This window comes from Grampus griseus, assembly GCF_964374135.1.
Source record: "Grampus griseus genome assembly, chromosome: 6".
NCBI lineage: Eukaryota > Metazoa > Chordata > Mammalia > Artiodactyla > Delphinidae > Grampus > Grampus griseus.
In genome coordinates, this window is record NC_139000.1 from 92,530,567 (window position 1) to 92,543,198 (window position 12,632).

At 43.7% G+C, this 12,632-nt stretch overlaps 1 protein-coding gene across 1 annotated transcript in view; it reads right to left on the minus strand.

Moving 5' to 3' along the window:
* Window positions 1-12,632, minus strand: part of SHC3 (SHC adaptor protein 3) — a gene marked incomplete at both ends in the record, with an annotated part of 140,916 nt that overhangs the window by 36,513 nt on the left and 91,771 nt on the right. The window contains one exon of the mRNA XM_082657300.1: window positions 4,402-4,528. Within this exon, the coding sequence (XP_082513426.1) occupies window positions 4,402-4,528 (127 nt within the window). The remainder of the gene's footprint in view (window positions 1-4,401; window positions 4,529-12,632) is intronic.

The following is a 12,632-nucleotide window of genomic DNA, read 5'->3' on the forward strand; positions in this document are numbered from 1 at the left end:
CACACAAATGATTAGAGCTAATAAATGAATTCTGTAAGTTTGCAGGATACATAATGAATATGCAAAAATCAATTGTATTTTTATACATTAACAATGAAAAAATAAAATTAACAAGCAATTCCTTTTATTATAGTATCAAAAAGAATAAAAGATTTATTCTTTTGGTAGTAAAAATTATCAAAGCAAGTGCAAGACTTGTACAATGAAAATTACAAAACGCTGTTGAAAGAAATTAAATAAACTCTAAATAAATGGAAAGACATCCTGTGTTCAGGGATTGGAAGTTTAAATACTGTTAAGATGGAAGTACTCCTCAAATTGGTCTATGGATTCAAGACAATATCTATAACATCCCAAGTGCCTTTTTTGTAAAAGTAGACAAGCTATGCTAAAATTTATTTGAAATTGCAAGGGGCCCAGAATAGTGAAAACAATCTTGACAAAGAAGAATGTAGTTGGAAGACTTATACTTCCTGATTTCAAACTAACTATAAAGCTATACTATTCAAGGCTATGTGGTACTGGCATAAGGACAGACATACAAATCAATGGAATAGAATTAAGAGTCCATAAATAAACCCATACATTTATGGTCAATTGAATTCAACATGGATGCCCAGACAATTCAATGTGTGAAATAGTCTTTTCAGCAAATGGTGCTGTGACAGCTGGATAGCCATTTGTGAAAGAATGAAGTTGGACTCTTAACTCACACCATATACAAAAATTAAGTCAAATGGATTAAAGACCTGAAAATAAGAGCTAAAACTTAGGAAAAAACATAGACGTAAACCTTCATGACCTTGGATTAGGCAATGTTTCTTACATATGACACCAAAACAAAAGCAACCAAAGAAAAAATAAGCACATTGATTGGACTTCATCAAAATTAAAAATGATTGTGCTTCAAAGGACATTATCAAAAAAATGTGAAGACAACACAAAAAATAGGAGAAAATATTTGCTAATCATATATCTGAAAAGAGACTTATATCTACAATATATAAAGAACTTCTATACAAGTCAACAATAGAAAGACAAATAACTCAATCTTAAAAATGAGCTAAGGATTTGAGCAGACCTTTCTCCAAAGAAGATATACAAATAGCCAATAAGCACATGAAAAGATGCTTGACATCATTAGTCAACAAGAAAATGCAAATCAAAACCACAATCAGAGACCACTTTGTACTCACTAGGATAGCTAAAATCAAAATGATGGACAATAACAAATGTCAGTGAAATTGGAACTTTCATACATTGCTGGTAAAAATATAAAATGGTACAGCCGCTTTGGAAAACAGTTTGGTAGTTTCTCAAAATTTTAGCATAGAGTTCCCATATGACTGAGCAATTCAGCTCCTAGTTGAATTGAAACATCTGTCCACACAGGAACTTGTACACATCTTCATAGCAGCGTTATTCATAAGAACTAAAAGGTGAAAATAACCCAATGTCCATAAACTGATAAATGAATAAACAAAAGGTAACATATGCATACAAAGGAATATTATTCAGCCCTAAAAATAATGCCATACTGATACATGCTACTATATGGATTAACCTTGAAAACATTCCAGTAAGTGAAAGAAGTCAGGCACATATTGTATGATAACATTTATATAAAATGTCCAGAATTGGCAAATCAATAAAGACAGAAAGTAGAGTAGTGGTTGTCTGGGGAAAGGGGGTTGGAAAATGGGGAGTAACTGCTAATGAGTATGGGTTTTCTTTCTGGGGTGATGAAAAATGTTCTGGAATTAGATAGTGGTGATGATTGTACTTGTGCTATCTTTGACAATACTAAATACCACAGAACTGTATATTTTTAAAGGGTAATTTTATCATAAATAAACTATATATCAATTTTTAAAAAAATAATAAATGGAGCTTTGGCTACATTTGAATTCTCTTTCATTGTCTTCTCTGGTTTTGTGTTGAAAATAACCTTGGAGCTCTGCAAGAAAAATCAGAGGAAAAAATCTTCTAAGGAAAATCATACCATACCAAAAAACCCATTCATTTAAAAGTATTATTTTTTATTTCCAGTTGGAGATGGGTGATGAATCCAGATCACAGAGTCTCTCCCCCAATAATTAATACAATGAACAAAAAAGAATTCACTAATAAGTAAAGCCATCCACTCACTAGCAGCAAGAGAAGAAGGAAAGAGGAAGTCATGTGCCACCAACATGAAACTTTGAGATGCTGGGGCAGCTTGCTGGGACCTAATGCTGCCCCACTCACTCCACGCTCACCTGTCCCCAGTTCTACTCCAAGGAATGTGGACAAAGAAGCTGACTGTGCCAATTCTCATACCTCCAGCTCATGCCCAATTTGAAGAGAAATGGCCTGAGCAAGTGAGCAGAAAACCCAAGGAGAACTGCTCACAAATAGAACCTCCTGTTTTGCTGGCCCCTGGGAAATCTAGAAGGAAAATGGGCCAGTGCCCTCCACAGTCCAGGGTCCCCATAACAGGGCAGGGAGGGGAAGAGGGACATGGCAGCTGGAAGCGAAGTGCATTCTCTCACAGCCCAGTATTTCCCCAGCTGGGACAGAAGGTGGTGCATTCCCACCTGCTCCCTGGATCTCAGACCTGCTCAATGGACACAACAAGCAGCTTGTCAGACAAGATGAGACTGATATCAGGGAACACAGGTCCCCTTGTTCCTGCTTTGCTTTAGAAATGTTATACCATTACTTGCATATTGGGTTGAAAGTTTTCTCGGTAGATAAGATCTCTCTACTTCATTCTCTTTCCCCAAAACTTCTTCAAACTTTATTATATAGAAACATATACAGGACTTCATACCTTAAGTATATTTCTGGAGAAGCATGGTAGTTCAATTAACTTCCCCCACTCATTTTTGACATATTATTTTAATAGGATTTATTTGACTTCTTTGCAACATTTCAAAAGTACAGAAAAGTCTAAATTAATATAAAAGCCACCTACACATCCACCACTGAGATTAAACAAGTGTGAACATTTTGCTATATTTGATCCCTTTCTTTTAAAGAAATAAAACTTGTCAAACTTGCTTTGGATGAAAAAATACATGATATTAACTGTAAAATGCTAATGGTAGAATCTAGATGGTGGGTATACAGGTGTTCCCCGCAAATTCTTTTTGTATATTGGAACACTGTTGTTATAAAATGTTAGGGAGGAAATACACTTAACAAAATCAGTTAAAGCCCACCCGTGTCCCTGTCATCCTCAGATGTCCTAGAGTTGGTATGTAATATTCTTGCATGTTTTTATACTCTTTATACACATGTACTTATCCATAAACTATACATACAATTTTTTATGTGTTTTTAAAATTTCCATAGATGGTTCATATCCTTTTCTTTATCAACCGGGAAAAAATGGGGCCTTCACAGGCACCTCCAGAATGAATGTCTTAACAGAAATTTTCCAGTGGATGAAGGAAAAAAAAATTAAAATTCTCTTTCAAGAAAGGTGAAGGCTTCAGAGAGATGAAAGGAGACTTCATAATAATGAAGGTAGAGGAGGCACTGCCTTCACAACTAAGTCCTGGAATGTGGCTGCAGAAGTTGGAGAAAACATAAAAAGTAAATTCAGGAGAAATAAAGTTTTATTGACAGTGAACACACTATTGTAATAGGCTTTCAATAAGACAGGTGACTGAATAACCAACATGCCCCATATTATTTTTTTTTAATGCTGCATGGAATATTCTCATGTCCTAAGGAATCTCAAGGGTAGACGCTGAACATTTTTTATAATAAACTAAACATCTCACAATTCCTGTTTACATTTACTATTTCAGTTAACACTTAAAATACTGCCAAGCCACTATTATTCCTATTTTACAGAGAAAACTGCTGAGACCCAGACTGGTTAAAGAACTTGCCCAGGACCACACAGGCCATCAAGTCTGAAAGCTATGAAAGCCAATAAAGCAGAATCAATGCTCGTCATTCCAAGCAGAGTGCCTCACAAAGGGAGCCTCTGAATCGGGACTTTGGCTAACCCTGAGGACAAGGACAATGGGATAGGTAGAACCTGTGGTGACACCGACCCAAGGAGGCAACATGTGGAAACATCACGTGCTTGCAGGAGAAACAGAACAAAAACATATTACAATGTTTTTTTTTTTGTAACCTTGGCTACTGTCACTATAGTTTCAAGAAAATGTTTTTCTAAACATTGGGAGCATCGCCCATATGTCGGCTTCCATCTGTCAGTTTCCTGAGCCATGGCCCAGCACCAGTCAGGTGTCTCCGGGCCCAGGAAGCCCTGGGATTAACTGTGTCTGTGCAGAGCACTCCTCGGGGAGGTAGTTGTGTGGTTTCCTCCTTTTAAGTGTTTTCAAGAGGAAAGGTCAGAAAATGCAGAGAGGTCACTGCAAACGGTGTCACAGCGCTACTCACCGGTCGTGGAGAGCAGGGATCTTGGAAGGACACTGCAAATATTGCTTAAACCGGAGCTCAAAGGCTTGTCCGATGGAGCCGATGACCTCCTGGGCCAGCCCGTCACAGCATTCCAGAATGTGACAAGCTGTAGGAGCAAGGGACACAGGCTCATTAGAGACAGACACTGGAGCTACCCAGGCTCCTCCTTCCTGAGGGTGAAAGCCCGCAGCCTAGGAAAGAAGAGAGGGACAAGGAGGTGCCTTTCATGACATGTCCTGTCAGCTCTGCGTGCAGCTTAATCCCTGAGAGCCCCCAGCGGTACCGTTTAACCGCAGAGATCCATTTCTTAATAGCCTATTCTCTCCAAAAGTAAAGGTTCTATTTGTAAGTATGTTTTAACATTTTTAAGTTCAACTTGATTGCTCTTCTATTGCTTTAGAGTCTATAAAATATCAACTCAGAACTTAGTAGGGAAACAGGGTTTGGAAGGAAACCTTAACAAGACAAAGAACCTGATAGTAACAAGAAATGAACCCCTTTAAGACCCCGTGAGGCTTAACAAATGGACTTAAACTGGCTCTTATTGAATGAATCCTGAGGTATCCGATGGACTTAGAGCAAGCTGTTTGCTTACTTCCTAGTGGGAGTAGAGTGTCACCACCAGACGTGGCAACTCAAAGCAATAAGATCAACAACCTTGTAAGATGAGTTTAAAGGGATATTAATTAATCACTATGACCATCCCACCACATGCCACCTGCATCTACACTGGACGAGACTGGATATTCATGCCAGTTCTCAGAAAAGGGGTGTTGGCAGGCCCCTCAGAGACCTGGAGCAACCTTTAACCCCTTTGGGGTGCCCGCTGTCATGGTGGCCAGGCTGTGGTGTAATCCATGTGGAACCTTTGGAGAAAAGAGGGTTGAGTGGGGGAAGGCACCTAGGAAGGTCCCATCTCTGCTCTACAAGAAAGTAGAATGTCTTCTCCCCAGACACACGTCCATGGCATCCCACAGAAGAGTCCCAGACCCTTCACGTTGTCCCGTGACCAGCATGACATGCTCTGTTACTAATGGGATAAAGGCATCTCCCTGGAGAAAATGACAGTTGCATGTGTCACACTCCATCTTTCTCTTGCCACCAGTTAGGATACAATTGTGTTTCAAGGAGGTTCCTCCAGGAGCACAGTGGGTGCCCAGCAGTGAGAAGAGGCATTGCTACAGGGGTAGCCATTCCCCAGCAGTGATTAGGGAGATGCAGAAGCATCCCTCTGCTGCAGGAGAAGCGAGCACAGAAAGAGGACTCATTAAGGTGGGAACTGCGAGGGAAGGAACAGAGACATCACCACCTCCACAGTTTGGCCACTCTTCCATCACGATGCCGCCTTCTACACGCACAAAGACAGCCAGGCACCACAGAGCTCACCCTGATGGTGGCTGCTAGGGTGGGGGGCCTCAGACTTCTTCTCTCCCCAGGCTCGAGGAGGGAGCATGCTCCTGAGGACACAGGGACAAGCATTTCCTGGGAAGAGCAAGTGTAACCGGATTGCTGCTTCAGACTGCAATGCAATCCCTTGGATACATTAGCCTATCTCAGATATGGCCAAGGGATTTGTCCAAGGAGACAGGTGTCCCGGCTGTATTTTATTATTGAGTATTGATATTGTTTTATGTTATTATTGATATTAGTATTTATTATCAACCCGGTTAGGCACAAAGCAAGGCCATATTAAGCAGCTGTTGGAGTCATGGGGTTGTTCATTAACGGATAGCAGTGGAGGTGTCTTTCCAGCCAATAAGGAAGTAGGAGTCTAAGACAGAGTGAGAGAAAGACACCTGGCTCCCCCACCTGCCCTGTGTTTCCAGCCACACCTGCCCCCTCCACGCAGCATCAGCACCAGCCAAGAGAACTTGCTGGCCAGTACTTTAGAGAAACAGAATAACAACTGGGGACGGAAGAAAGTGAAGCTTATTTTTCTTTTAAGGAGAAAAGCAGTGCCCTAGCCTTAGTGAATAAAGAGCAAGGTTTCTGCAGAGGGGGCCATATGATCAATCCACACGGCCCCCTCATCTTCTACAAACTAGAGAGCACGAGGTTGGAAGTGAGACTTCTTTAAATCAGTTCCTGGGACATTGGGAAGATGCAGGGCTCTGGGTGGAAGCACCCTCACTTGGTGAGGGTGGAGCCCTAGTATCTGGTCTAGATACCAGAGGGTGACAGGAACTGCAGATGCAGAATTAAATCACGACTCCAGGCTCTGGGGCCTGGCTCATTCTTCCGTGGACCGTGAAAACGTCATCTGTTGGCTAGGTCTGAGGATCCTCTGTAGAATGGCCTCTCTGTGTTCCAGAAACCCACTCCAAATCCAGATCTAACCCTGGGCTGACAGTCTCTCTGGACCTGTATTTTCTCTGACTGTTGCAACAGTCTTTCGCTAAAAGCTACTGTCTTCTAACCTTACCTGTGTGACTCAGTGTGTGTTAGGAATGATGAGGTTCTCGCCACAGGTAACCATCGGGGCTGCTTGTTTTACATCCCATGAGGAAAGGATGGATGGAGGTGTCATTCATGAGCAAGAAGGAGAACTGGATGAGAGGCAGGTACAGAGTGGTGGGGCCCAGGATCAAGACTCAGAATGATGTTGTAAAACATAAAACATGGCCCCAAACAAACATAGGAGCAGCAAAATGGGGTCATTCCTCATTCTATCCCTTCTGAAGGGGACGGGTTCTTTGGCAGCGGTGCAGTAGTTGCTGGGGTGGGGGGGTCTCCGGGGTGGGGGGTGGGGGTGCTTTTCTGCCCATGCTGGTCTCTCTCTCTGACCAATAAGCAAGGCTGATGTCGCTTTCCAGGAAAGCCAGCTCAGACCCCACAGCAGCCAGCTCAGCCCTGACACTAGTGAGGGGACTTCATCAGGCCTCACCACAAAGGTCACTCCCGACCTGAGATGAGCCACTTGAGAGCAGGATGTGCTGCAGCCCTTGTAACCATGACAGATAGAACTGGGGCACAGCATCTTTCCTCGCACAGCAGCCTCCTAATGGGTTAACCACACATCTTCCCTGCACAGTAGACACTGGCAGATCAGAAGTCCCTCCGCAAGTTTCCCAATGGCTCCAAATAAGTCCAGAGGCCAGTGGCTGCACCTGTTCATCGGTGTTCAAGACTGCCCTGGCCATCTGACTGATAAATGGACTGCAGGCCAACGGGGGCCACCATTCATCTGAGCTAGCTCTCTGAGCCCTGCCTGGGATGGCTGCTCCGTTAGTCAGCACAGGCAAGTGACGCCACAACAACAAACAGCCCCAGCATCTTAGTGGCTGAAAACAATCCCATTCTCACTTGTTCATTTCTGGGCAACTCTCCAGGTGGTGACCCCATGAACCAAGCTGCTTTGATCTTTCAATCCTGAATTTCAACACAAGGCCTCCTCCCAAGCCAGGGAAGAAAGAGACAGCAGGGCCTTGCACCAGCACTAACTGCCTCATCCATTCTGCTCTCACACAGAACTGTTGCCTGGCTCCTCCTCCACCCAGGAGAGGCTGGTAGTACAGTCTCCTGCGAGCTTGGAAGGAGTGAGGTCAGGACATCAGTGAGTACTAGCAATGCCTATCACATGCACCAAACACCCAAAAAGGCTTTACTTCTGTAAATAAGAAATTTTCAAGATTTTCTCATGCTTACCTGTGAAGAACTCTTTACTATACTGAGCATGTGTCCCAAATATGTATCTACTTATTTATAAATTGTGAACATATATTCCTGTGTTAATATAATAGTATGTATATTATAAAAATATCTTTCAAAAGATGTTAAAAATGATACAATAAAGATAAAATAAAGTTCAAGATGTCTTGTTGGCCCTGAAAGCATCACACTGTCATTTATTATCTCAAAGCAAGATAAATATTTTGGGTGAGGTTCATCACTAATGATGATGGATAGAAATTCATCCTTCCATCTTTGAAATATTTTTCTTAATCATTTTGAGTCTGGAGGGGTTGATTCCTTATCTTAGCTGATTAGATTATTGTTGGGGTGGGTTTTTTTGTTTTTTGGGTTTTTTTGCTTTGTAAAAGTAAGACCCCACTTTCCCACCCCTTCTGTGGTCAGGAGCAGCTGACATACAGAAAGGGTGTCACTGGCTCACTGCACCCTTTACATATGACTACGGGGTAATACCCGCTCTATCTCAGATCAGTGACTATAGACAGAGGCTCCAGCATGTGTTTCCCACCACAGTGGCTGCTTCCACACCCTGTGGGATGGGCCACCCCACCTCAGTGGGCATTGTTTTCATGGGGCGACTCTGCAAGTATGAGCAGAAAACCTCTCAGGATCTGTGCTGCTCTTTTAAGAAGTCATGGCCCCTCCCACCCACGCCCACACCAACCCAACTCACACTTCACAGCCATCTGGCCTCCACAAGGCAGCCCAGCCCTTGAAGGGGTCCCATCTCAGACTGTCCCACTGTCCTCTTATCTAGACTCACGGACTCTCCAAGAGTTCAAATTCATAGCCAAGTTCTCTACCAACTGGTGACTGACATAGGGAACCTCGGAGATACCTGGAGTCATTACCTAATCAGAAAAAAATCCTACCAAACAATGACTGCTGTCTCTTCCTCTTAGTGGGCTGATAACTCTCACCCCTTAAAAGGAACACTGAACACCAGTGAATTCTTACCAGAGAAATGGAGACTCCAAACTCAAGCATAGTTTTCAGCCAACCCTAGTCTGTTCACTTCATATATCCACATGTTCCTCATTGTTCCAGACTTTTTTGATCTGAGACAGGTAAGAACTCCAAGATTCAGCTGCCATGCTCTTAATTAAGAGTTGTTTAATATCTGTTCTAGCCCCAGAGTGGAAAACTAAAACTTTATGAGGAGATAATTTTGCACCTATCAGACTGGCAGGGATTTAAAAGTCTGAAAATTCCAAGTGTTGAACAAGAGCTGAAGCCAAGGAGCCCTCCTGTGCCACTTGTGGAATTATAAAGTGAAATAACCATTTTTAAAAAACTGAAGGTGTTCCAGAACACAGTGATTTGTCCCAGAGGTATAAACCCTAAGAAAATTCTTGCACATGAGCACAAGGCAAGTGTACAAAATATTTACTGCAGACTTCACTCAATAGACACTTATTGAGCACCAACTCTGTACCAGGCTCTGCCCCAGGATCTCCAGATACAGCAAGTAACAAAACAGTGTCCTGCTCTCACCAACCTTACAGTCTAGAAGGTGGACACTGAAAATAAAGAAGGAAAAATATACCATTAGAACGGGTTGAATGGTGCCCCCCAGCAGCCAAAGCCCTGTCTACATCCTGACCCCCTGAACCTGTGAAAAAGAGTCTTTGCAGATGTAATTAAGGACTCAAAATGAGATCATTCTGGATTAGGGTGGGCCCTAAATCCAATGACAAGTGTCTTATAAGGGTCAGAAGAGGAGGTGACACAGACACAGAGGAGGTGATGTGAAGATAGAGGCCAAGGAGGCCATAAGCCAAGGACTCCTGGAGCCACCAGACGCTGGAAGAAGCAGGAAGCCTTCCCCCCTGGAACGTTTGGAGGGAGCATGGCTGCTGACACCTTGATTTCAGACCCTTAGCCTCCAGAATTGTGAGAGAGCAAACTTTTGTTGTCTTGAGCCACAAACTTTGCAGTAATTTGTTAGAGCAGTCACAGGAAACTAATAAAACCATAAAGACAATAATGTGAAATAAAGGGGGTGATGAAGATGATGTTGTAGGGTGACATGTAGGATGACCAGGGAAAGCCATATAGGAGGTGGCATCGCAGAAGAAGCCTGAAGGAAGTCAGGGGGTGAGCCATGGGAAGGTCTAGTCTAAGAATGTTGCAGGCATAGGGCTCAACAGGTGCAAAGGCCCTGAGGCAGGTGCTTGCTTGCCATGTTCAAGGAAGAGCCAGAAGATCAGTGGAGCTGGAGTGGAGGTGAGGGGAGATCATAGGAAACGAGATAGGGGATAGAGCAGGAGTGAGCTCACATCATGATGAGTGAGACAGGCAGATACTTTGTGGTGGAAGGAAAGACCTAGCTCTGTGGCTTGTCAAGGTGAGGGGGCTAGGAGGCTTCTGAGCAGAGATGTGCAGCAGGCTGGTAACTACACAAGTCTGACTTTCAGCCAGAAGCTTGGGCTACGCAGGAACATTCATAGTCTTTGGCACAGGGTATTTAGAGCTCAGGGACTGGCTTGTTTATTTAAAAAAAAACACACAAAAAAACCATGGTTGACGAAAGCCAGATATGGGAAACAACCTAAACATTCACTCACAGGAAAATTAACCTCCCACCACAGTGTTATGAGATGGAATTTAACCTCCTGGCTTAAAAAAATAAATCATTACTTTCACCTATTATACAGAAGAGGTTTTACTCCTAGGGGAAAGAAAAGCCAGAAAAGGTTCTGTATTATTTAAGGAGTTCATACTCTAAGTTTCTCCCGGAAAGTCATCTCCTGCGGCCTACAACTGTCTGAGGCCAGAGGAACCCTAAATTCAGTGTTGAAATGACCGTGAGCTAGTAGAGAAGCCTGGAGAAGAAAGCACAGCCATGTGAGGCAGTAGTCCATGGGGGGCTTCCCTCTCAAGTCCAATCACCACGTTTCCCCCTTATTCAGGAAATCCTGGGGAAAGGGCAGCAGGATGTGTTAGAAGCTATAACAGCTGAACACTCAGGCCTCTCTACCATCAGGTCAGCACCGTAGGATATGACTTTCCACGCAAGTTCAGGAGTTGCAGAAGGCGCCTGAACAGGGATGCTATTGTGGTTATAAATTATAGGAAGTACATGCCACCTGCAGGCAGCCATATGTCTAATTAGGACATTATTTTTTATGTACTTTTGTGACCCAAACAGTCCATTCCGAACCAATAGACATTAGATTGCAGGGAATGGGAGTCCTTGTGTAGTAATACAGATTCCAATGTGAAAAGAAAATGGTATATTAGGATCCAGCAAAGCCTGATTTTGGGGGCTTTTTATCCTACATATATCAGTAGTCACCTTCCAGGTCTCCTGTCAGACCTGCCTTTCAGCTATAAGGTGCCAACCTCATGAAACTTCACTCATTTGCAATCCCTACCTTCTCAAGATGGTGGTGGTTACCATAGAGCTTAATGACATGGGTCAGAGATCCTTTGCCCTTCCACCAGATTAATTATATAAGCCATGGGTTCTTGATACTAGAGAGAAAATATAATTTTTTTCTCACTGTAAATACTGCTAGATTATCCAAAAACACACACCAGAATGTATAAGCAGGAATCAGTGTGGAAAGGACAAATGATAACAGTGAGGGACTTTGACCCATCTCTGCAGGATTTTGACAGAAGACTTTCTGGGCTCCAAATGTGCCTTGATGCCTGCCTGCCTTGAGTAGCTATGCCTGCAGCCAGGGAACCACAATGGGGTCAGCACATCAACTGGGGCCTCTGCGTGGGGAGTTGGATATTTAAGAGTCCAAATAAGAACATTCACTCCCAGAATTTCTTGCTAATCTGACTCCTGCATGGCAGAGGCCATTCTTATTCAATTAAACTCTCTTCCTGGCCTAGGGCAGGAGGAAAGAGAAGAGAGCAGCCAGGGGAGCCCTCCCCCAGCTCCTTGCAGAAGGAGGCAACGGTGGGTGGACACATATCGGATGGAGGCAAAGCCTGCTCTGAGATACTGTTCATGGCCAGATCTATGACTCCCCTCCCTTCCCACACTGCCTCCCAGGAGGCTGGGGCTGCCTGGGTACGTGTGGGAACAGAGATGTGATGGATAAGGAAGGCTGCAAATTCCTGTCGGAGGGCAGGTCTGGTTCCCCTCCCCTGAATCTGAGCTGCCTGGGACAGCTTTGCCTAGTCAACTATGACAGAGATGAAGTGGTGCCTGGTCTTTGGCATCCACTTTGGCATCATTGAGCCCAGAGTTGCTATGTGGGAAGTCCTACTGCCCTGATTCAGGGGCCACTTGGAGGGACCCTGAGACTCCTTGCAGAGGGAGAAGGACCCTTCTGGCTTTGGCTTCTTGTCCTCCCTACCAAGGTCCAAGGCGTGGAAGTGAAGTCAGCTTGGACCCTCTAGACCAGGCCAGCCACCAGCAAAAGACCACCCAATACCCCATTGATGCCACAGAGAGCAGAAGAATTGGCCAACTGAGCCCTGCCTGGACACTTAATACTTCATCATATCAAAAGATATTTTAAAATGATGGCTGTTAGGCCATTAAGATTTGTTACAGG